The sequence below is a fragment of the Eschrichtius robustus genome, chromosome 14 (assembly GCF_028021215.1).
Source record: "Eschrichtius robustus isolate mEscRob2 chromosome 14, mEscRob2.pri, whole genome shotgun sequence".
Taxonomy (NCBI): Eukaryota; Metazoa; Chordata; class Mammalia; order Artiodactyla; family Eschrichtiidae; genus Eschrichtius; species Eschrichtius robustus.
The window spans coordinates 74,999,555-75,025,538 of NC_090837.1; the positions used below are offsets into that span (position 1 = coordinate 74,999,555).

General features: G+C 47.7%; 1 protein-coding gene across 3 annotated transcripts in view; it reads right to left on the reverse strand.

The window, feature by feature from the left end:
* Positions 1-943: 943 nt before the first annotated feature.
* Positions 944-25,984, reverse strand: part of DYM (dymeclin) — a 385,877-nt gene continuing 360,836 nt past the window's right edge. For all 3 annotated transcript variants that reach the window (XM_068563053.1, XM_068563051.1, XM_068563052.1), the window contains one exon: positions 944-1,344. In XM_068563053.1, coding sequence (XP_068419154.1) covers positions 1,195-1,344 — 150 coding nt within the window. In that variant the 3' untranslated portion in view covers positions 944-1,194. The remainder of the gene's footprint in view (positions 1,345-25,984) is intronic.

Sequence of the window (25,984 nt, forward strand, 5' to 3'; positions counted from 1 at the left end):
CTCCCAGACCCTCAGAAGATGGTGATGAACCAAAATGACTCCAGCCTCCAGGTCCGGGACACAGGGACAGGGGAGAGAAGCTGCCTCTGACACAGATTAGGCAACGGCAGGCTGAAACGGGTGCTCGGTCTCATCTGGGATTATGTGCTTCCTATGCAGAAAAGCAAGTACTTTTTGTGTCTTTGAGAGTGAAACTAGACCGTGAAGGGGTGGCCATGGACCTAGAGCGTGACTCGAAAGGCCTGTCCCCTCTGTCCTCAGTGCCCACTGCTCTGCTCAGGGCGACCCCAGCGGCTGTTTCCCTCAGAGAAGCTCAGGGAGACAACTGCGATCACACAGGCCCCAAAGAGTTTAAACAAAGTCAGAAGTGGAGAGAAAAACATGTGTTTACTCTCATGTGGAATACTGTATTAATCAAATTGGTCTCCTTTTTCTCCTATTAGTCTGGTTGAAGAAAAAAGATTGCTTTCAAAATGAAGCTTTTCTTTTCCCAATGATTAATACAGAGTAGATTAACTTAATTTGTGCTAGACTCCAATTTAATTCAGCTACAGCTCAGAGGCCAAATCCACAAAAAAGCTAATCTGGGCTTCATGAGAAGGAGCCACTTCTTTCTTTGAGGGAAAGATGACAGGGATCTAAAGGCTTATATCCAACCGCCCAGGCTTATATCACGGGCCTTCTGAAAGGCAACTGCATGCATACACGGCTTCATTTCCTTATTAATTCCTGTCTTGTCATCTTTTCAGGTTGACACTTCTCAATGTTGAAACACACACACACACGACCAAAACAAAAATCCCGAACATGCAGGGGGGAAAAAAAAAAAAAAAAGAAAGAAAAGAAAAGAAAAAGAAGTATGTACTGGTAAAGTTATATGCCTAAGGCATCAGGTTCCTGGAAAAGCTCTAGATTTTTGGTTTAGAAATAAAATTGCATGTGAAATAGCAGGTTTTTACATTTATTATTGTTGTGTAACTCCCCTCCCCTTTTTTGCACTATAATCTAAACTGAGTGATCTACTGCCAACTGGCACCAGTTCTCCAAACCCAAGTGTGCAAGGGAAACACGCCTGTGTGATCCTCTTTAATAGAAGACGCACCAGGGAGTCCGTCTACCTCTGTTCCCCAGGAAGAAAATAACTAGAAGGTTGCTTGGCTGGAGGGGGTCAGGGTGGGAGACAGCGTCCCGTCCTCAGTCGGAATCCATAGTGAACAGCTGGATGTCCTGCGGGTTCCAGTACAGGCCTACCGCTGAGTTGTACACCAGGGACCAGACATAGGGGATAAAAAACTCCTCGGGCTGCTCCTCTTCCACATATTTGAATTTCAGTTCTGGAAATTTCTGCAACGAAAACAGGATGATGTAATCAATCTCAGCCCCAGGTGAAAGCAGCAGTAGTTTATACGCGGCGTGTGTGCAGGGTGCAGGGAGCCCACCTTCCCTGACTGGTCGGAGGGCCTGTGAGCCCCGGGGCCACAGATCCAGCTTCCAGATGACTCTGGAGGACACGTGAATCACCCGTAGGAAGGGCACAACCCCACCAGCCCTGGTCAGGGACGTCAGTGTGCTGAGAGGAGCAGGGACCTGGACGGGACGAGGCGGGCTGAGAAACATCAGGCGGGGAAACAGGCCCCGCCCAGGTCCAGACAGCGTTCAACAAAGACTGCACCACTGGGATACGGATGGCTGGGCCTCCTTGAGACGCTTCCCTCTCAGGGCTGCGTCACCGTGGAGGTGAAGACTTTCCTTCACAGTTCCTCAGCCTTGACTGTGCGGGCAGGCGGCGCCCATGGTGGGCCTCGGTCAGGGCCCTGAACAGCTCAAGCCCCCTCTTCCTCCTCCTGGGGGAGGGGGTGGTGGGGATGCTCTGGCTTTGTGGCGGGGGTGGGCAGTGGAGGTGATTCCTGGCTCTACAAAGGCTTCCGGGCGACCGGGCCGCTCTCTGCAGTCCCGGCTGATAAGTGAGAACACGTGCAGTTTCAAGGTCCTGTAAGTAGCACTTCCACTGCAGCGTTTCACCAGGATTCGGGCTTTTGATTTTCTAATTTTACTCCTGACCTATTTATTCCAGCCAGAGCAGAGGAAGTGATTCCCCCTTCAGCAGCCTGAGGAGCTGCTGGAATCTACTAAAAGTCCCCGGGCCGCCTCCAGGGCGAAGGTGATTCTGACAGGAGTGGCTGCAGTTTGGTGACCTGTGTCCCAGGTGGGGCGGGGAGAAGGGGGCAACAGTGTCCTAAGACGAGGGGTACGGTGGAAGGGCGCGGGAGAGGGCTGAAAGGGACAAGAGGGGAAACACACACACAGAACGCGTGGCCCACGAGGGCAGAGATTTCTATGCCCATCGTGTTTGCCGCTGTGTCCCCTTAAAGGGTGGCCACACACTTAATACACGATTTGATGAATTAATCAATGAAGCAACCAACCGTATAAGGACCAACGATGTCCCAGGCACAGTGATGAATACTTTAGGTATATTATCTTGTTCAATCCCTCTTACATGAGTCATTCACTGATTACCATACTGGTTGAGCGTCTGCTTCTCTGCACCAGGCCGTGTGTGCACCGGGGCCTGGGGACACAGTCCCTGTCCTCACAGAAGGCGCCTTCTCGTGGAGCAGAGGGACAAACAAGCAGCAGCAGCAACAAAACAATGACAACAGAGGAGGAGGAAGGGAAGGACTAGGGGCTCGAGGCCTGGGGGCGGGGAGGGGCAGCCAGATGAAGAGGGAAGCGTGTTCTTTCTGAGGGAACAGCACGGAGGGAAGGCATGAGGCGCTTTATGCTGGAGGGAAGAGGAGGGGCGGAGGGAGAGTAAGCCCTGGTGAGCGGGGCCCAGAGGGGAGGAGGCCGCCACATGAAGAATCCTGGCCTCCACGTGAAGGTCCCGGAAGCCTCTGAAGGGTCTCAGAAGGGGGCTAGATGAGAGTGGCTCTGTGCAGGGACCATGCCGATCACAGAGTGGAGAACTGGAGGGCACCCGGCAGGGACAGGGCCTGGTCCAGGTGAAGGGCAAATGGGCCTGAACTAAAATGACACTAGTTGGGTGGATTTAAAAGATTTTAAAGAGAAAAGGGGGTGGAGGGACTAGGGGAGCTACACACACACCCAGAGTTAAGAGATTTTTAAGACAACATTTGCAATGATTAAGACTAAACATCTAAGTGCTGGATCCTCAGAGTTCCAGAATGATGACAGAGGGGCGGCGTTAAGCAGGAAATGCTTTGTGGCAAGGTGAGTTTTGAGTTAAATCTTAAAAAAGTGTATAGGAATTCGTGCAAAGGAGGGTCCTCTGGTCATGGGTGTTACTTCAGCATACCACAGACGGCACAGCCCCCATCTGTTATGGCTTCAACGAAAACCAATTCTATTCCACAGCTCCCAGGGCATCAGTAAATACAGAATACACACAAATGGGTTTTATAAGTGGCCCAGACTCCAGCACTACCTACCCCTATATCCTCCCTCATACACTTTTTACCCCATACTTTGCAAAACTACTCAGGTTTAATGCAAACCCAAGCCTTTTCAGACCACCAGTGTTTCAAGTCAGTTCTTTAGTATCATCAGTGCAAGGCTGAAAGTCTGTGTGTGTGCTGAGGGCCATACTTATTACAGTGCAGAGGACAACTTCTCCCACTGCGCTCGTGGGGTCAGTCTGGCTGACAAAGTGCGATCAGCTCAGGGATATGACACTACTTCCAGCACGTACTGATCTGACTGGAATTCAGTTAGGTCCCCAGTCTCCTTGAATCCCTCCCACCCCGGGCCGAATCCCCCCCATTCTCTGGGTGCACCATAGCCGCTCAGCAGCTGGGTGGTCTCTGGGGGCCTGGGGCGTCCTTGATGAGCCTCCTAACACGTTCTGTGCTGCTTCCGGCCTGGCATGGGGTTCTCAGGTGTGGGGACAGGGTTCCTGGAGGCGGCAATAGGCCTCTGTCATGGAATCAGGTGTCTTATAGGTAGCAACACAATGATCTTCTTTTCCATGAAAAATCTGCATTTGTAGCAGTAGGGTGCAGCAAGCAGCTGCCACCAACCGAGCACTCCCTGAGCAGCAGGTCGGTCTGGAGGCTCCCCACTTGCGTCGTGGTCAGTCACCATGGTGTCCTGCTGAGGCCCACGTGGCCAACCCCACGAATGGAAGGTGAAGCGGGGCCTGGAGCAGCTAAGCGGCTGGTCCTAGGTCACACAGCCTGTGGGCTGGAGTCAAGATGGAAGCCTGGGTCTGACTGGGTGGGAAGGTCAGTTTGAAAAGAGATACCACAGTCATAGCCACCCTAGTGCTTTGTCCTAAAATCCAATTCTCCAAGGCTCCACAGGGCCCTGCGGGGTTAGTCCTGTGCCCTTTCACTGTATGGACAGAATGCAGCACACACACTACTGGTCCTGATAGAAATGACCGAACCCACAATGATGTCAAGAATCAAGAAAGTATGGGGGCGGGGCTTCCCTGGTGGCGCAGTGGTTGAGAATCTGCCTGCCAATGCAGGGGACACGGGTTCGAGCCCTGGTCTGGGAAGATCCCACATGCCGCGGAGCAACTGGGCCCGTGAGACACAATTACTGAGCCTGCGCGTCTGGAGCCTGTGCTTCGCAACAAGAGAGGCCGCGATAGTGAGAGGCCCGCGCACCGCGATGAAGAGTGGCCCCCGCTTGCCGCAACTAGAGAAAGCCCTCGCACAGAAACGAAGAAGACCCAACACAGCCATAAATAAATAAATAAATAAATAAAATTTAAAAAAAAAAAAAAAAAAAAGAAAGTATGGGGGACTGTGTGTGAAGAAGAAAAGAACTTTACCCCCTAATAATGAGGATGCAAGTCCTAGTTCTTGGAATGGCCTCAACTTGAGAAAACTTCTCACGCTGTCTTGGAGAAAAGTGAGGGGCTGGGGGAGCAGAGGTGGTGGTTTGAAAAGGCCAGAGGCCCCCGCACTGCCTCTTTCAGCTGGAATAATAAACCTCCTACATTTCTAAGCGGTAATGTCACCAATAAGGCGCGCTTCTTGCTGACAGTGATAAAAATGACTAAAAGATGTGAAACCTTTTCTCCAACGAGTGACATATTTAGGGGTGTTCCTACGAAGGCAGGTCTTAGGAAAGGGTGTGAGGCAACTTAGCCGAGACTGCTTTCTGTACCTCCAGGGAGGGTGGGATGGGAAGTAAAGCGAGCAAGCTGCTTTCCTAAGAATTCCCTCCAACTGAATTAAAGAAACTCAGGCAAAACCTGCTCAGCGGGGTGGCACTATGTTCATGTGCTGGCACTAAGTCTACCCGCCCTCATGGTTTTGGGGAAATTCTGATGACTTTCCAGTTAGGAAGAGTAATGAATCAAAGACTGCCTTTAGATCACACACAGGCAGATCTAGGAAAAGGCCACCAGCAGAAGCACCTGGAACCCCCATGGTTACCCTTCCCACCACCTGGTAAAAATGGAGCTGAAAATGCCTTGTTTTTAGTCTTGGCTCGAGTTTAAGTCAAAACAATAATCCATCTCACTCTGGAGTAAGTGTCGTAAACAAAATCTCAATGTAGGGTAATATCCAGAGTGGCAAGAATATCCATATATAATATAAAATAGTACAAAAAAGTATAAACTTTACCTGACAACAGCAGACATGTATTTCATTATGAAGTTTTTCAAGCTGATCAATGATTATTTCTATAGAAGTTCTCCGTAAAAACTTAATTAATTCTGAGATTATGGGTAACGTTTATAGCTACCATAACTGATTACGTATTACATAGCAGGAATGTTCAAACACTTGACATATAGTTACTCATTTAATCTTCGAAGTAACTAGAAAAAGCACCTGAAAAGCAGGCATGTGATTTGAGTCCTAGCCCCACCTTTCCTCATTCATTCATTCATTCAGCAAATTCTCACTGAGTGCCTACTGTGTAGCAAGCACAGTACTAAAAACATAGCTGTGAATAAGATGTATACAGTCTCAGCATTTAAGAGCTGAAAGAAAGTCCAGTCCGTATTAGCCAGGTGACTTGGGACAAGTCTCGTACCCTCACTCAGACTCAGGCTCTTAAAAGGTAGAGTTTACTCTACTCTGAGACTTTGAATTTAACCGTTCTATTTCACAGAAACGAGATGAGCCATGTAAAAGTGCCTAACACACTTTTGACGAAGCACTCAATAAATGCTGGCTATTATTACTGACATTGAAGTGATATGCAAATGTAAGGTATGCTCTTATTTCAGAACTTTCAGCGATCAAATCTAAAGACTAGAAATACCCCCTGGCCTGGTCCTAAGCCCATGTCTCTTACTCTACCCAGCTGGACACTTCTGACTTGGCAACCCTGTTTCCTGACTCTGTTATTAATAACAGAAACACAGGGTTTCCCTGGTGGTACAGTGGTTAAGAATCCGCCTGCCAGCGCAGGGGACACAGGTTTGAGCCCTGGTCCGGGAAGATCCCACATGCCACGGAGCAACTAAGCCTGTGCGCCACAACTACTGAGCCTGTGCTCTAGAGCCTGCGAGCCACAACTACTGAGCCCGCGTGCCACAACTACTGAAGCCCGCGTGCCTAGGGCCCGTGCTCTGGAACAAGAGAGGCCACTGCAATGAGAAGCCCGCGCACCGCCAACAAAGAGTAGGCCCCGCTTGCCTCAACCAGAGAAAAGCCCGCACGCAGCAACGAAGACCCAACACAACCAAAAACAATAAATAAATTAAATAAAATAATGAAATAAATAAAGTTATTAAAAAAAAAAAAAGAAACATAAAGAACCTGGGCCTCCCCACGTGAAAACCCAGGAACAAGTGCTGACAAGTGGCTTAAAAGCGAGACTCATCTTCATTAACATTTTTAAAGAACAAAGTTCTGTCACTGCCAGAAGGCAGGTTCTGAAGAACTGCCTTCTGTCCGTCTCAGAGTCCTCACTTGGTGAACGGTGAGTTAAGTGAACGAACGCGTGGCTTCACGGCTGCCCACAATCCTGTGACGTAGCTGTTGAACTCAACTGGAGCTGAGGACTGGCTCTGAGGGGAGCGTGCGGCTGTGTGATGAGAAGAGAGGGGTCACCTCTAAGCTGTATCTGACACCAGGCTCACCGTCTCCCTGGATGATTATGTGGCATGTTCAACAGCCTCCAACAGGGGTGTGGCGTCTAACCCCGAGGGGACCTGGCTGAGGTGGCTGAGGTGACCAGGAGCGAGGACGCCGGGCCTTCTGCTAGCTCACGGAGCCCACCCAGCTCAGGGGAAGTGACACGCTGAGAGCGCCCACGTGCCGGTGCTTTTCACTTCACCCACGACCACCCGGTAGCAAAAGCGGCACCTCTCAGCTCATCGGCGTATCTCCTTCACGGCAATTGGGGCTTAGCTTGTGCATGTGTTTGTTTACTCGGGTACCATCTGTTTCCCCACTAGAATACAGGCCCCAAGAGGGCAGGGACCTTGTGAGCATCTGGCATACCACTGACACTTAGGAAATGCTTGTTGAATGATGAGTTAAATGAACAAGCGCATGACTTCAAATCTGCACATAATCCTGTGACATAGGTGTTATTAACTCTATTGAATGACTAAGAAAACCAAGGTTCAAAAGGATAAATAACACGCCAAAGGGGACAGAGCTAGGACGTGGTAGAGCCAGAGGCTGAATGAAACTACATCTCTCTGCTGTGGCCTCTCCAGAGTCAACAGGTACCCAGCTGCGTGTTTCTTGAAAATGTCTATATCCAACATAGATGGGAGGCTTCCATGTCTTTCCAGTAATGATAATGTGCCTCAAACACTTCTTCCATGTCCCCTAGCCACTAAGTCACTAACCTTTTGTGCCTGAGTGTCCTCACCGGGAAGGGATGGAACTGATCTCCGGCTCTGGAGTCCAGGTGACCCCAGGCTGGGGGTCAGGAGGCCTTGGCTCTGTCTTGGCTCAGCTACTGGCAGGCTGAACAGTTTGGGGCAAGTCACAGCATTTCTCCAGGACTCAGGTGTCTCACCTTGTGTAAAATGAAGGACCTTTAAGCTCCTTCTGATTCTACTGGGTGTGGTTTTACGAGATGACCCCAGTAAGGTCTACACACTGGCATTCTCTGCATGCCTCCCGGGTTCTGCTGGGCCCACCTGGAGAAAGGGCTGAATGAGTTGGGTTCAGTGGGAACCCCCAAGTCAAGCACTTGCTGGTTTGCACTTAGCCAGGCTTCACCTGGGGGCAGTCTCAGCGGAGAAGGTCAGTATCTGAAGGTTCCTGAGCTGTCCTGTGGGTTGACAGCAGTTGGTTTTAAAGGCTGAGACTCCCAATTGCTTAAAATCAAGACAAACACGAGGCCATGGTTGAGCTGCTGTGGCCTGAGGGCTCGTGGCTAAGTGGGCTGAGGTCCCAGGCGTGGCCCCGTCTGTGCTAGAGAATGAAGGCCCGGCCCCTTCCATGGAGCGTGCGCCACTGGGCATGCGGGAACCCAAAGGGCAAGCACAAACAGAGCAGCACGAACACACTTCTATCACGAGCAAAACCCGAACACTGCAGACGGCACGCTGGCACGCCCCTCGAGCTCCAGTACCAGTTCCTCTCGCCGCAAGGCTACAAGTGAGCTGTGAGATATTATTTCTTGAGTTATTTGCTTGCAACTTTGCACCAGCACTTAAAAGGTTCATAAAGGGGGATAAAGCATAATTAGCAAGAAAAACAGAGCATGTTCTCTAGGACTGGCTATAACAAAGCGAACATAACAAAGCACGAGGTAAAAAGATTCCTTTTTCCTGCAATAAGTTGTTTTTAAGACAGTGTACTGGGAACATTTTAAAAGGCTGCATAATAGGCATAACTCGCAAAAGAGTCTGGAAAACACTGTTCAGTTGACCTGACTGAATGGGAATGCAGCCTCTGTGTAACTAACTGTGTCCAAGCTGCACCAAATTTGACACCCCCCAAGTCTCCCTGTCTATCTAACCAGAGAGAGAGCCCACATGGGCTGAGAGAGAAACAGACTTTCTTAAAAACATGTGCTCCTCGGGACTTCCCTGGCACTCCAGTGGTTAGGACTCAGCGCTTTCACTGCCGTGGCCTGGGTTCTATCCCTGGTCAGGGAACTAAGATCCCACAAGCCGTGCGGCCAAAAAAAAGAAAAGAAAGAAGAAAGAAAAAAAGTGCTCCTTGAATCCTCTTAGAAGTCTGAGAGCTAAGGAAAAGAAAGGCAAAAGGTTTTATTTAGCACTAATGACACTGGGGACACATCTTGTCAGAATTCAGTCCAAGAAATGTCATAGTCTGAATGCCAGATCAACAACCTAGAAAAAGTCACTCTTTCCTTTATGTTCTTTTCAAGCCTGTGGAGAACGCTAATGCCATCCTGTGATGGCTGGGGGAAGCCCAGCTTCCTCACTTGAGAGTGTCTTCACTCCTGACCCCGCCAGCAGGGCCCAGGCCACCGGGGCCTTCCCCCACCTCTACCGCATCTCCCCTCTCACCTGCTCAGGCCCCCGTGGCCTCCAGCCAGTGACTGCTGGGTGGACGTGCTTGAGGACCCACTAAAGCTCTGGGAAAGCGGAGGAGGGAGGTCTGGGGGGACGGGGGCTTTGATTTGACAGTTACGGCAAGAATTCATCTGGAAGGGGCTAGCAGAGGGCGGGGTGCTGGCCACCACAGGCCCAGGCTTTCGCCCCTCTCTTTCTGAGACAGTTGTCTCGTGACTCAGCTCAACGAGGAGGGAAAAACCATCTCTCAAGCTTGGAGCTTGGTCTCAATCCAAAGCTACTTACAACAATCTTGTTGTTTTGACTTTTGGAGCCAGAGGTAATGCTAGACTCTCAAGTTTGGCCGGAATGTTTTTATCAGCTCCAGTGAATCAACCCACCGCAGTGGGACATCCGGACGCCCAGCCCAGAGACAAAGCAAAGGTCTGATTTGGTGGTTGAGGGTCGGGTATAATAAGCAGACCAAAAGCTTTAAAGACTGTCTCTGCTTCAGCCATGTGATCTGGTGAAAACCCACAGGAAGTTCAGCGAACAGATGTAGGGCTCAACTGCAATAATTTTATTACCACAAAAGTTCAATGGCGTTTTCCCCCTTCCACCATTATATAGATAGCATCAGAAACTCTAGCAAGCCCCTGGCATGTTTCCAGAAAGTTTAGTGCAATTTAAAATCAAATAGCTATATAGCACATTACAAAAAATTCCTTCAAAGACCGTTTTTCAAGCCCCTGAACAGACAAGTGACGGGTGATGGTCAGTAGTGAGGCAGGCCGGCACTGCTGGGAGAGGGCGTGGGGCAGGATGGACGAGGTGAGTTACTGCTGGCAGCAGACACGTGGGCTGTGGTGGGCAGGTTCCATGCAGATGGAAAGTACCCTGTTTCAAGCTTCTGTCGTAAGATATCCAGGTAGGCATTTACATGCAGTTATTTTATCCACAGGTGAATCTGGGATGAGCCAGTTTCCCTACCATTCCTTCCCTCATTTACTCTCATTGTGTAAACGCTGGTCCTTCAGTGATGGGTCCTTAAACTAAACACTGGTAAGAGCCAACTATATACGAAGCATTGTGCTTGAGGCCGTAGAGGAAAGAAAGAGGAATAACTGTTGCTTCTCTAACAGGGGGTATAATTTAGTAGGACGAATAAGAACAGTGGGAGCATGACACAACATGGAAGGGCACTGCCCTGGAAGGCTGCTCTCCCAGGCAGACTGGCCAACACTGGGGTTGGAAGACTGTAGGTGGCTTTGAACAGCAAACTCTAGGAGAAGCGTCTATCTATATGATCAGTGCAGCTAAACTGAGCTTCCCTGGTCGGGCAGTGGTTAAGAATCTGCCTGCCAATGCAGGGGACACGGGTTCGATCCCTGGTCCGGGAAGATCCCACCTGCCGCGGAGCAACTAAGCCCGTGCGCCACAACTACTGAGCCTGCGCTCTAGAGCCTGTGAGCCACAACTACTGAGCCCGCATGCCACAACTACTGAAGTCTGCATGCCTAGAGCCTGTGCTCTGCAACGAGAAGCCACCGCAATGAGAAGCCCGCACACCGCAAGGAAGAGTAGCCCCCGCTCGCCGCAACCAGAGAAAAGCCTGCACGCAGCAACAAAGACCCAACACAGCAAAAAATAAAATAAATAAAATAAAAATAATAATTCAGCTAAATTATGGCCTGAACAAGCCTGATCTGCAGGCTCTTCTATGTGTGATGGAATGAGCTGCAAATGGATCCAATATTATTACTTACCTGACAAAAAGGAGGTAAGCACTGGCCTATGAATAACAGCAACACTGAATGTGGAGCAGTCCCATTTTATGCAAATCAGTTTCAAAATTAAATTCAAAACATAGAAAATTATAAAGGGCCATTGATTAAAAGTTACACGTGAAGAAATGCAAAGCTAAAGTTAAGAAGCCCACCATGAGGTGGCTCAGAAGACAGTTACAATACCTTGCATAGCTAAGAGCACAATGGCTGGCTGGGCAGCGGGGACCTCAGGGGCTCCCTGGGAAGTAAGTTACCACCAAGAAGAGAGCTACAAGGTGAGCGGACACCTGTCCTGAAAGCTCAGGCCAGGCGACCACCTCTGAGTATTACAAGTGACACTAATGATGTCTGTGACCGGTGGCAAAAAATTAAAAACCTCTTAGGAAAACAGAGGATACAACAGAAGGTTGAACCCACACGTGTGATGAGCTGCCCAGCATCATGCCATCAGCCAGAATCTGACGCCCACTGCAATCTGAAGCCTGGGCAAACGTCCCTGTTAGACCGTTGTCTCACCAGGTCCAGGTTAAGGTGGGTCATCAAAAGGAGGATGTCTTCAGTTTGAAATTTCTCTCTCTTTTCTGGGGGCTGGTGGGGTGGCCCAGAGGAGAAGGAAGTAAGGGCAGGTTCTCCCGCCACAGGGGAAGTTAGAGAAAGGCCTTGACAGATGGGTTATCACCCGTGGGGGAGGGACTGGGGGCAGGGAGGAAGCTGGCATTGCATGGGGAGAGACCCCTGTGAGCAAACAACGAGGCCGATGGCTCACCCATGGGCCTGGCGAGTCGTGTGGGACCAGGGCCCAGGCTCGAAGGCCGGCAGCTGGGGACGCTGCTGGAAGGACAGCGCGCATACAGGGAGGGGCCTTGAAGGCCGGGACAACAAGTGTCCATTCGGTGAGCTTAGAGTTGAGAGAATAGGTACGCTGCGGTTAGAAATGTCTAATTTAAAAGTCATTAGTTCAGGCTTCCCTGGTGGTGCAGTGGTTAAGAATCCGCCTGCCAGTGCAGGGGACACGGGTTCGAGCCCTGGTCCGGGAAGATCCCACCTGCCGCGGAGCAGCTAAGCCCGTGTACCATAACTACTGAGCCTGCGCTCTAGAGCCCGCGAGCCACAACTACTGAAGCCTGCACGCCTAGAGCCTGTGCTCTGCAACGAGAAGCCATTGCAATGAGAAGCCCGCGCACTGCAACGAAGAGTGGCCCCCGCTCACCGCAACTAGAGAAAGCCGCGCACAGCAACAAAGAAACAAAGCAGCCAAAAGTAAAATAAATTAAGAAAAAAAAAAAAAAAAGTCATTAGTTCTGAGATGGCAGTGGAAGTTGCCAAGTGTGTAAACTCCTCAAGAAGACTGAGCTGCAGCATAGAGTCAAAGCCCCTGTTTTGAAGGCAAATCAATTCGAGTTCAGAAGCCTGGGAAGAGGAGAACGTTTTGATTCCACGGTGGCAGATGAAGGGCAAAAGTAGAGAATTTACTGGCAGAACTTCTTGCGCTGAAAGAGAGCCCAGAGGGGGAGCCACAGATAATTGGAATTGCTTGCCCTTCCTGCAGCGGGCTCATTATTTTGGACAGGACTCAGATACCTGGCCAAGAGAGTGAGATGTCAGAAAAATAAATGCATTACTATGAAATAAAAGTCTAAGTAGAATATAAGCTCCATGAGGGCAGGGATTTTTTTTTTTTCTTCCCCACTGATGCATCTACCAGTGCTTAGAATATTGCCAGGGGCTTAACAGATATTTGTTGAGTGAGTGAATAAAGGAATGAATGAACAAAGAGGTAAAAATTGCTGTTTGCAGAAAAACTCAGGAGTTCTGGGGGCGAAAACGAGTTGGGAAAATTGAGTCCTGCACTGGGTGAGTTAGTGGAATAACTGCCCCAATTTACTTGGGATAAAATGAGCCAAACTAAGCCCATGTCACTTTGAGAAGCAAATGAACTGACTTACTGGGATTTGGGGGCAATACTTCAAACCTAATGGATTAATTTACTTCTCAAATTGCCTGTTCTCCTTGCTTACCACTATCCTACTACCGTCATATTGTCACTTACCTAGGAAAAATCAGATCCCGAATAATGGATGACATTAATCTAGATGGTGATGGTCATATTTTATATTTCAATATATCTAATTACGGAACCTAAAGTGAGCTCATGTACTAGTCATGAACTGATGTATAATATGTAAACGGAGACAAGTTCCACTTTTAATGAGTCCTTTACTTTTTACTCTTGTCAAGACTGCAATATGGTTCTTTTAAAAAAGGGGAGGATATGGCCTCAAAATATAACACGTAAGTCCTAACTACCGTGTCTGTGACAATATTTCTTTACACTAATTTTTTTTCAGGTCAATATGTGAATTAAGTGGGAGCAGGAGATGCAGATTTGGAGAAAGATTCTGAATCATGCTTAGGCAAATTCTGGCAAAGCAAGGATCTCTGCTATGTATGAAATGTTCATGCTGGGAGTTACATGTGGGTGACATGTGGCGGGTATGGGGGCAAGGGCACATGAGAGGCTTTGCTGGCATGCCCCTGCCCAGACTGATGTGTCTCTGAGTGAAGGAGAGTTTGTGTGATTGTATCAGGCGAGAAGACAGCCTTTGCCACAGTACGTCAAAGAGATATCCGGGAAACAGAATTCCTACTAAGACAAATGCACAGATAGGAAGTTGTCTTTGATTTCTTAAGAGTTATTTCCTTTGAACGTTCTTAGGATTTACGTTATCAGCAAATGTGACAGTTTTTCAAGCCTTCAAGGGGCATCACCCATTCTTAGAAAAGTCATGCCTTAATTATTCCTTAGCAAGAAGTTGAAATGAGGCTCTGAGAATCAATGTCCCATGTACCTACTATATAAGAGGATTTTTTCCCTCTGCTTATGGAAAGAGCAATCTATTCCTAGTGTTCTATGAAAGCCTTGTGGTTGCTAAACCAATGACGTTTTCTTCAATCTACTGGGAGAAAATCCCACTTAAATCCCATGATTCTAAAGGTAAGCATTTTACAACATAAAGTTCAGTCTCAGTGCTTCCTGTGGCTGTATCTCCCAGTGATGCAAGCATGATCCGTGAGTGGAAGAGCCGGACCTGTGACTTCCTGTCAGATGCAACAGTCCTAGCCCCGTGGTTACTCCAACATGTGTGATCAATGAATTAAAAGCACAAAATTTGGCTTGTTTCCTTCTCTACAGTCATGAGGACTAACAAAGGGAATTAGGAAATCTAGAGGAAAAGGAACAGAAGCAGAATGCTCCAGATGATTCCTGATAATCCTATTTGCTGTTAGGAAGTGAGTCCACCTTAGATTTCACTCAGGGATGGTTATGTCAATGTCAGGCAGAGCAACCTAGAAGATGGGCTCCCCCAGCTTCAACTAGACAGGTCTAGGTCAGCTAGAAAAATTCGTATTACTTTCCTGAACCTTGACACTAAGAGATCCTGGGATCACAGAATACCAGCACTAGAAGAGGCTCCCAATTTTGAAAAGAAGGTACAAAAATGTACAAATAAAACCACAAAAATCCTTAACAGTCATAAGTCCACCAAGTTAACTGGAATTCATATTAAATGACTAGTGTATAAGTTGATTTCTTCAAGAAATTGTTCTAAGATAGGGAACACATTCATTACCTCAGCCCAGAACGCCCTCAGACTCAGGCTCGTTCCTTTTCGGGAAACAGTTGACACTTTCCAAAAATTAAAAAAAAAAATGCTATTGATAAAATAGTTGTGTTTTTTATCCCCTTGAAGCCAGTAAACATATTATTAAACGATTCAAAAGCTTGATTTAGTGTCATGCATCACATTGTAAGATATCGTCTCACTGTGGTCTTTTTTTTTTTTTAATATAAATTTATTTATTTATTTATATATTTATTTTATTTTTGGCTGCGTTGGGTCCTTCGTTGCTGCATGCGGGCTTTCTCTAGTTGCGCTGAGAGGGGGCTACTCTTCGTTGAGGTGTGCGGGCTTCTCATTGCGGTGGCTTCTCTTGCTGCGGAGCACAGGCTCTAGGTGTGTGGGCTCAGTAGCTGTGGCTCGCAGGTTCTAGAGCACAGGCTCAGTAGTTGTGGCGCATGGGCTTAGTTGTTCCGCGGCATGTGGGATCTTCCCGGACCAGGGCTCACACCCGTGTCCCCTGCATTGGCAGGCGGATTCTTAACCACTGAGCCACCAGGGAAGTTCTCACTGTGTTCTATTTGTAAAATAGCTATCAATTGTGAAACACTCAATTGGTTGAAAACCTCAAGACAGGAGATAAGCAATGAATGCACCAGAAGGAACTAATCAAAGCAGTTTGTCTAATTTTTCTCAGGGAAAACATGAACAGGAAGAAGCAAAGACAGAGCAAAGTGGGTGGTGGGGGACATCACTGAAGGGCAGGAGGTGGAATGAGAGAAACGCTAGCACAGTAGAGTTCTGTGATTTGAGAACTAGGACCAAAAAAGAAAACGAAGGGGAACCTACCTGACTATACATTAAACTACAAAGCTAAAATAACTGAATGGTGTAATACTCCTCCCTCTAATTTGGACCATCACAGATGTATATAATTTAGAATTTATACCTGCTATGTTATAATCACAGAAGAACTAACTAAAAGATCTGTATAAAATATCTCATCTACGGAATACAGGATACATTTTATTTTACAGTTTTTAAAAAAAGTGGTTGCGATTTAAACTTCCCAAAGTTTTGATTTTGAAAGTTATAAGATTTAGAAATTTCAAAATACGCAAGAGTACATGAAAGGGCCAGAGGCTCCCACATTCACCAGACTTCTTCCTCCTCTCTTCTCACCCCATCTTAATCAATTAACCAATGTGTTATGTGGGAAACACTGTGGGGTACGGCAAGTATAAAGCAAAGTTCAGACTCTCAACGGGCTGAAAATCTAGTAAGGAGACAAGATGTAAATGTACAAACTAAACATTTAAATATCAACCTCATTGTTAAATACCGAGAAGAGTGATATAGAGAGTGAACTACTGAAAAGTTTTCAGCAGGAAGAGATCAATACATCTGTCACGTCTGGGACAGTCTTCACGGAGGCAGGCGGACCTAGGCTGTACAGGCAGGTAGAGAAGGGGCAAGGAAGCCACTTCAGGCAGGGCCAAGCAAGGCAAGAATGAAGAGTGGGTTCAGGGGCTGGGGGGCAGACAGCAGGCAAAGGAACATGGCGGTAGGCAGTGGGGGCTGAGGTTCTTAAGGTGGACTGGCCTCAGGGTTTGAATTGTACTTTATTCTTCCTGGACTCTTCAGGCATCAGGGCATCAGGCTGTGAAGAACGTAAGACAAGTGGTGAAGTTTATTCAAATGACCGGGGGTAGAGGTGGCAGTGATAACGGTGATATATACGTGTTGTGTGTGTGTGACGTTTCCCCCAACAAACTGCACCCGTTCCCTCTCATCACCCAAATTCGCGTTAGAGAAACGAGACCCACAGACCAGCAGCATCACCATCACCCGGGTAGGCACTTGTTAGAAATGCAGATTCTTGGGTCCCAACTATTCTGTGATTCAGGAAGGAAGAAGGGAAAGAATGACCTGAGAGAAAAAGAATTTCAGTTCTGGAGGAGCCATGTGTGGGAGTAAAGTTCTCCCGAATCGGGAAGGGTGGAGACTGCAGAATGGCAAAGGCATCCCAGCACAGTGGGGTTGGAAGGACTCAGACACCATCTTGACAGCTCCCTCAACTGGCATGTGGGGAAACTGAGGCTTACAATAACAATCATTTATTTCAGGCGGCAAGACTAAAACGTGGCAGAGACCTAACAAGAAATAAGTATTTTGGGCCACTGGTTAGGCTGGCCCTAAGACACAGACAGAAGCTGGGAACCATCTGTGTGGAGCCTGAAAACAAAGTGAAGGTAATTAGGGAGAAAAAAAAAGGGAAAGGATGGTAAAAAAAAGTGGTGCTTCAAGACGATCTAGTAAGTGCAAATTTTGCTAGGAGCTTCCTAGTTCCACTAGTATGCAATCATTTCACAAATAACTAATGACTCTTAGCTTACTGCTGTCTTTAATGATGCTGATGTTAACGGGAGACAGATTCAGAATATGAAGGGCCAAGAGCTCTTTCTAATCCACAGTAGTAACATTCTCTTTGGCTTGAAGTTCTAAATGGGTCATGTAGGATCCTACTCGTGGCCCATCTTCTTAATAGCTCAGTGCCATGTGCACAACTCCCCCAAAGTGCAGAGTGGCCAAGCAGGCAAATTGTTCATGGGCTTTGGGTCGATAATTTTAATTCCATTACTTGGACAAAGGTCTCCCTGCAGTGAGAACGGGAAGGCAAAGATTATGACGAGCTGAAGAATGGAAAAGGCTAGACAAAGAAATGTTTCCCTCTAGGGTTCCAAGAAATACCCTGGGAGGGTTTATACAGAATGAATGAACCAGCGGCCAGTGGCTGACTACTAAGTAACAAGCACCCCTGCCCTGCCCACGGCCCCCCGGCCCTCCCCCCACCCCGCACTCCCCGCCAGCCAGTGACTGCCCTGGTGCTGGCCCTGCTGTGAGGGTGGAGAGGGACTCCCAGCCCAGCCAGCAAATGAGAAATGCGGAGGGAGGGAGGGGGCTGAAGAAGACGTCAGAGTTTCCCAAGTCACTCCAGTCCCATTCTCATTTCTTCAGCTATCACTCTCTGTTCCCACTTCCCTGAAATAGAGGCAGGACCTTTAAGACAATTCAGAGAGACCTGACAGCCACACAACAGGCTCAGGGTCCTTCTTAATTCTAGCGCCACGATGAAATAGAGCAACTAAACAGCCCACTAAAGAGAAGGTATTTTTATTGTCAATATTATGGCAGAAAAGAAAAATACTTCAAACTCTCTGCTTTCCAAAACCAACACAGAGAGATGATACTGAACAAGGCACAGGTGATGTGATCACAAATCAAATATGACCTGGATCTCAGATCACATGCCACTGAGGAAGACACTCACGGAAAAGCTAATGAACGTGAAGAGGTTAACACTTGGAAGCTGAAACACAGATCAAATGTTCCATTTACAAAAGCCTATTCTTTGCCATTCATGAATCCTGCTTTTACTCTTTCGTATACCAAAAAACACAGGTTTTAAGTTTCATGTCTTAGTGTGTGGTTAGAAGTTTAAAAACTGGCCCCCATATCTAAAATGGAGTATTGTGCAGGCTTCAGGGCAGGCTGGAAATTTAACTGCACTGGTATAAATGCACGTGACTTCAATTTTTTTCCCATAATTTTCTTATGAAGGGAATGTTTTACAACTTTATGAATAAGCAATAACACTGCAGGCAGATTAAAAAAAAAAAAGTATGCTCAGAGGTGGCAAAGCAGTGGTAATATCCACCAGGACCAGGAGGCCCAGAAAAGAGTGACTCTATACGCTGTGAAGAGGGCTGCTCCCGGAGCCCCAGGCTTTCCGCTGACACGGCTCATGTCCTGGGTCAAAGCATCACATCCACCCTTCCACCTTTGTACAGTCTTGAAGGGGTATTTCGCAAACTGGAAATGTAAAATAAAAAGGACCGTCTTGGGGCTTCCCTGGTGGCGCAGTGGTTAAGAATCCATCTGCCAATGCAGGGGACACGGGGTTCGAGCCCTGGTCTGGGAAGATCCCACATGCCGTGGAGCAACTAAGCCCGTGTGTCACAACTACTGAGCCTGTGCTCTAGAGCCTGCAAGCCACAACTACTGAGCCCACGTGCCACAACTACTGAAGCCCGCGCGCCTAGAGCCCGTGCTCCACAACAAGAGAAGCCACTGCAATGAGAAGTCCGTGCACCACAACAAAGAGTAGCCCCCGCTCACCACAACTAGAGAAAGTCCGTGCACAGCAATGAAGACCAAACGCAGCCAAAAATAAATAAGTAAAATAAATAAATTAAAAAAAGAAAAAGAAAAAAAAAAAAAAAAAAAAAAGGACTGTCCTTTGTATATGGAGGCAGTAGTCCCGGCCCTCAGCCTCGTTAACGCAGATCCTTTTAGGTGTGCGTTTTTCTCTGATCCAGCCACATACCTTCACCTGGTTCCTCTCAGAAACACGGGTGTAGGATTCAAAAGGGACTGGTTTCTTTACTGGCTTGTGGCCCCAGAACAGGGAGGGGGACCAGGTAGTGATAAGCGACTGTCATGAAACATTCTAACCCACGGCTTTCTCAGCCACCCCCAGACCCCTTCCTCCACACTTTCAAGAAGCTGGAACTTCTTCCTTCGTCTGGGCCCTCACACTTCTGTCCACCACTAAATGACACTATTTTTTTAAAACCTTATAAGGATGCAGCCTCTTCTGGAATTCCTCCGATTTCAAAGTCTCACTCTCAAGTTCTTGAAAATGAGGGCAGTTCCTGAAAGGCAGGTATAGCAACCGAGGACAAAAGAAAAATCATAACTTGTTTATTAGTCAGAAGAACTGTGCTAAAGATGCTGCAGCTATATTTAAGCCCCATTAGGTGCAAAGCAACCTGAATAAAAGATTCAAATGTGTTTTGAGCTGAATGGAAATTCTAAGATTGAGGAAAAAGAGAGAAATTATCTGCAAGTCTTAAATAGCAGGACACGCACCCAGAGGGCCAAAGACCTGGGGATAATGGTGGTCAGAAAGAGCAAGGCAAGGAGGCTGGGAGTTGCGCTTGTTCCCGTTTTCTCCGCGGCAGTGGCTCTGTGTGCTGTGGGGACAGGCAGAGGTGGGACGAATGCAAATACCAACTGAGGGGGCCGGCTGGGGCCTCGGGAGCCCCCCGCCCTCTGTCATTCACAGGCTGAAAGCCTGGACTGGGCCAGGCAGGTCATTTGGACTCCGGTCCCTTTTAATTCCCCAGCTTAGGCAGACTGGAGGTTGTAAAAGGCAGGCAGTTGGTACTTAATGCTCCTCATGGCAGTGGTCATACCTACCAATTATTTGAAACTGAAATAAACACTATGATAAGGAAGCATAAACCTTTAAGACTCATATGTCTCTCTCCCATCTAGGCTCTGACGGGTATAATGGAGGGAAAATTCAGGATGTCTGAATTTTAGACTTGGCTCTGACACTAACAAACTTGGACAAATAACGTCACCCCTTTGACACTTAGTTACCTCATCTGTAAACCATTACTGCTGATGAGGCCTGCTCTGCCGGTGGCGGGGAGCTGAGGTTTAAGTGACTCACGCGGGGCTGGGGGCCCAAAAAGGGCCAGGCAGGGCTGCTGGGCCGATCCTTGCCTTGTCCACAGAAGCAATGCCACAGAAGGGCCATAAAAGAGCCCATCTCCTGCCCTGTGACAAAGGTCACACAGCCAAAGGAAAACTGGGAATAGAGGGACCCCCTCCCTTCTCCATTTTGGTTGGTTGCTTGGTCTATCTATCTATTTTTCAAAGCAGCGCCTCAGAAGGCAAGTAAAACATCTGTAGGTGAAGCATCTGAAGATCTGTAGTCATTTCCAAAACATGACAATGGTTTACGAGAAGGAGTCTTATGCTTTATAACACAGGCTCTAATTATTCCAAATTTACATATTTCAATAAAGAAACACGCACTGTTGGGACTTTCTTGGTGGTCCAGTGGGTAAGACTCCTCGCTCCCAGCGCAAGGGAGCCCAGGTTCGATCCCTGGTTGGGGAACTAGATCCCGCATGCATGCCACAACTAAGAGAGGTCCGCATGCTGCAACTAAGAAGCCTGCATGCCGCAACTAACGATCCCGCGTGCCGCAAGGAAGATCCCACGTGCTGCAACTAAGACCCGGCGCGGCCAAAATCAATAAATAGAAATAAATAATAGGGCTTCCCTGGTGGCGCAGTGGTTGAGAATCTGCCTGCTAATGCAGGGGACACGGGTTCAAGCCCTGGTCTGGGAAGATCCCACATGCCGCGGAGCAACTGGGCCCGTGAGCCACAACTGCTGAGCCTGCGCGGAGCAACTGGGCCCGTGAGCCACAACTGCTGAGCCTGCGCGTCTGGAGCCTGTGCTCCGCAGCGAGAGAGGCCGCGATAGTGAGAGGCCCGCGCACCGCGGTGAAGAGTGGCCCCCGCTCGCCACAACTAGAGAAAGCCCTCGCACAGAAACGAAGACCCAACGCAGCCAAAAATAAATAAAATTAATTAAAAAAAAAAATAAAAAAATAAAAAAAATAAATAATAAATAAAATAAATATTAACAAATAAAGAAAATGTATTGCTTATATCTTAATTTACTTTCAGGGACTAACCACGGATCACTCAGTTTGTTATACACTGCAAGCATGAACATTAAGTAAAATTGGAATTTACCTTGAAAATATTCCGAAACATTTTAAAGGATATTTCTAGGGGAAATTCTAAATTTAAATAATCAACATACTGGATATAGGGAATACTTAAATAATAAAACACTCTTTTATACTTGGGGTTTATTTAGAGAAAGGAATGTAGAACATATGTTTCATTTTCTTAAAAAATCAAAATTTGGGATAAATAAGAAAACAAGGTGGAACTATAAATTTCCCCTATAGAGAACTATTGTATGCTCAGCATGAAAGGGATGACATCTGAGTTCCGGGCTTTTAAACTACTGCTTTACTTTCTTAAGGAAGAGAGAATGTTGTGCTTTATTGCGAGTCATTTACACTGTTGATACATCTTGCACCGTTTCTCCATCCCAGTGAAGGTACAAAACACTTTCTGATGAAGGATGTTAAGATAAAACTTCTGATTAAATCCCTCTTGTAAGGTGACCTGTTCACCCATGCATCCTTCCTTCCTTTGTGTTAATATTTACATTTTAATCATAACCACCGATGATTTAACAAATACGGTATTTTAACACAATGGTGGATACAAAAATAATGGTCTCCTTTGCCATCTGGCTGATGGGTCTGCATCATCTGTTGTGACTATACCAAGAGCCCAACCAAATGGCTGACTCCTGGCTGTTGTCCTGGTTGTTCCCGTGGTCAGAGCTGCAGCAATGCAATGTGAGGCACAGACGGCGGCCACATAGTGCTGCCGCGAGGGCGCTCGGCTGGGAGGCCAAGCTGAAGGCTTCCTCAGTCCCAGCCAGGGTCCAGCGTCTCCCCCAGCATTTTATTAGAGATGCCCACATACACAGCAGTGGAGAGAAGGGTGTGCCCTGGGCATCACGCTCAACTTACAGTCATTCTTGCTTCAGCTACCTCAAACTTCCCTCCTCTGAGTTATTTTGACGGCAATCTCATAATTTTATCCCTAAATGATTTTTCTTTTTTTAAAAAATTAATTAATTATTTATTTTTGGCCGCGTTGGGTCTTGGTTGCTGCGCACAGGCTTTCTCCAGTTGCGGCGAGCGGGGGCTACTCTTCGTTGCGGTGCGCTGGCTTCTCATTGCGATGGCTTCTCTTGTGGCGGAGCACGGGCTCTAGGCACGTGGGCTTCAGTGGCTGTGGCACACGGGCTCAGTAGTTGTGGCTCGCGGGCTCTAGAGCGCAGGCTCAGTAGTTGTGGCGCACGGGCTTAGTTGCTCTGCGGCATGTGGGATCTTCCCGGACCAGGGCTCGAACCCGTCTCCCCTGCATTGGCAGATGGATTCTTAACCACTGCACCACCAGGGAAGTCCCTTTATCCCTAAATATTAACCTGTATATTATCAAACAGGTAAGAACTTTTTGCTCTACTTTTAAGGTAACTCAAAATTAAGTTACAGAGTGTTCCTTTGTATCATAAAAGTATTTGATCAAAGATATGTCCTATGGTCCCTGGGCTCAAGTAATCTTAACAATTACTTGGACAGTTAAGATGAATGCAAATGAAAAAAAGAAGCACTAAAAAGCAATTCTCCAATATAACATATTGTTAGACTAAGCAATGTACTAATTGCCAGTCCTGACTTGGATGGATTTTAGGATGTGCACAAACAATCCAAGTGACCTCCTAGCTTCATCTGCTTCCTCTCCTTTACACAAACCATCAGCCTCTGCCAAAAGGAACTCCCTGAGGTCTTCTGCAAACTCCAGGCAGTACCCCTCTCCGTGCTGCTCCATTTCTGAGACTGTTCTTTATAGCTAAGATGGCCTTCCCACCACACTATCATTTCCTACAGAGCTGGCTCAAATGTTTCCCCTCCTCCTCAAAGTCCTTCATGGTCCCCTCCAGGGCTCGGTGTCTGCTTGCCCACCCACAGGCATCTGTCTGTATACTTCCCACAAGGTGCCTGGACTGGATACGGGTTTGTATATGGTTTTCACTCGCTACCGGATATAAATGTTTTGAAGGCAGGCTTTGCTGAGTGAGGAAATGTACCCACCCCTGTCAGGAGCTATGGAGGCTTAGGAGAGACACAGACCCTGTGCATGAGGCTGATGCAACAGTGGCTCTGAGTAGTCCTGAAGGAGAGGGGAGAGGTGGGGAAGTATTCCAGGCAGAAGAATTATTCAGAAGCCTGGCCAAACAAGAAAAAGGCTCGAACCCTCCCATATACTGACCCCTCTGAGGAGCCCCCGGGCGCACGTGGGGGCTGCATCAGCAGTGATGAATTCTGGTCATGGGGGACTTCCCTGGCAGTCCAGTGGTTAGGATTCCGCACTTCCACTGCAGGGGGTTCAGGTTCGATCCCTGATAGGGGAACTAAGATCCCCCGTGCCACGCGGCCAAAAAAAAAAAAATCTGATCATGGTTCTCTGTGACTTAAAGAAGATCCTTGATGGCTTCTCCATGAAAACTACTGCCACAGAAGACACCAAAAAGAAAAGACAGAGACTCTGCACCAAGGTGTTTATAACCTACACCTGGAGATAAAACATCTATAGAAATAACTATAAGACAAGGTAGAAGCGGTAAGTATCATGTGAAGTATACAGATAAGCAAACTATGGGAGTCCAGGGAAGGGAGAAATTACTGTAAATGGGGGCATCAAGAAAGACTTCAAGGAGAAGGTGGCAATTGAGTGGTCTGTACACAATGGGTAGAAGCCGGGCTTGTGAAGGTAGGAAGAAGGGCACTCGGGGCAGAGGGGATAACAGATGAAAAGGCATGGAGGCAGAAAAGCACAAGGGTGCCCAAGGACCAGCCAGTGTGTTCAGGCTGTTTGGAAAATGGGGAATAACAGTGGGAGTGATGTGAAACAAAGCTTAGAGGCAGGTTCATGGATCCTTACTGAGCCTGATTCTAGACTTTAGTCTGTGCAAAAGGAGCCACTATGCGTATGTGAGCAGAACAGTGACCAGGGCCTGAATGCCGCTGTGGAGGATTACTTGGGAAGCAACGTGACCCATTTGATTGAGGGGGGTGGTGAAGCAGGCCCCAGGAGAGAAGAAGCTGGGCGACCAGAGCAGGGGTCGAGGCTACGGGATGAGGGCCTGAACCCGAGATGACGGTGGGAACAGCGGAAGGGATGAATAGAGGAGTCGTGGGGGGCGGGGGGGGGGGAACGCCACCCGGATGAGGGAGGGAGGGAGGCTTGGCCACTCTTCACGGCTGCCCCTCCCCAGAAAGGGAGATGAGGGCTCAGAAGCGACAGATCCAGAAATAAATCCAAGAGTGTCCTCTGTTGATGATCCTATGTTGAGTCCAATGACCTTTGTTACTTTTGTTTTTCACTAGAAACAAAGGAGCAGACAAATAAAATCCGGTTCCATCCTCCGTCTGGCTCCATTCTAATGAGTCTTTTATCTTTGTGATATGGTTTCTTCGAGCCGGAGCCCGTTTGCCTCTGGGAAACGGTCTCTGCGCAGCTGACTTCACAAAGCCTTTATATTTAGGTCAGCAGTAGCTGCTGACACCAGCCCCCAGTCCCGACAGCTTCACAGATTAAGCACGCTGTCTGGAAGGGTTTATCACCATTCTGATTCTCTGGCCTCTATCTTTGAAAGTTAGAAAAGGGAAACAGAGCCTAGAAGGAAGTCGCAGTACCTGTTTCTGAAGGGAGATGTTTTCCTTAATTTTGTCCATTTCAACCTTTGATCATCAGCCTGTGAATATTGAGAGCAGTAACAACGGCTTAGGAACAAGGAGAGCCTGGCTGTGAACGACTAACTTTCTCATTCCAGTTCAGGAAAATGCACCCATATCTAGCTCAGGTTCGGGACCTGTTGACAAATGTCCTGGTCAGTCCCCAGGCCTTGACTCTATCATTTCCAAGGCCTGCAGATGCACAGTGACTGATGGACAGTCCTCCTGCCGGAAGCCTGAGCCAGGAAACTACCTCCCACGTTTGGGGAAAAACAGCGAGCCCTGAAGGTTCCAGGGACGAGAGTTAAAACTGTATTGGACCCAAGGTGCTTCATGGGACCCTGTTTCCCATGCTCGGAACACACGTGGATGGTCACGTTGCTTGACATGTGTTCTCCCCCAACTCTGTCCTTGAATTATTTGAAAAGAAAACAGGAGTCCTTAGGACACACTAGGGTCAAGGGTTCCAGCTTAGAAAAACTAATTCCAATGACAGGTTCATCCTCTACACAAAGTTTAGGAAAATGTGCATGCAAATTTCATTCCCAGGATTCTGCCCTGTTGCGTTTCCTTTTTTACTTCTGGAAATCAGGGATGGGAATGGAGTGGGTGACAGGAAGGAGGAGATTAGAATAAACTTGGAAAGCCAGTAAGGTAACCTGACTTCATCTAAGGGCAAAAGGTAACAAAATTCCCTCGTAGGAGCTTTCTGTATCTGGAATATTCTGTCATCATCAGTTTTTACTCATCTCTCATTTCCCCTTCCCCCAGCGTGACAAACTCTAGATTGAACTAGACCCCTACTAATTGGAACTTTCATGACAGCACACTTATTTTTAGGACAAAGAAACAAGAGAATGAGCACATAGTAAGTTAAGAAAAAACACAACATACTTCCAAGGAACCC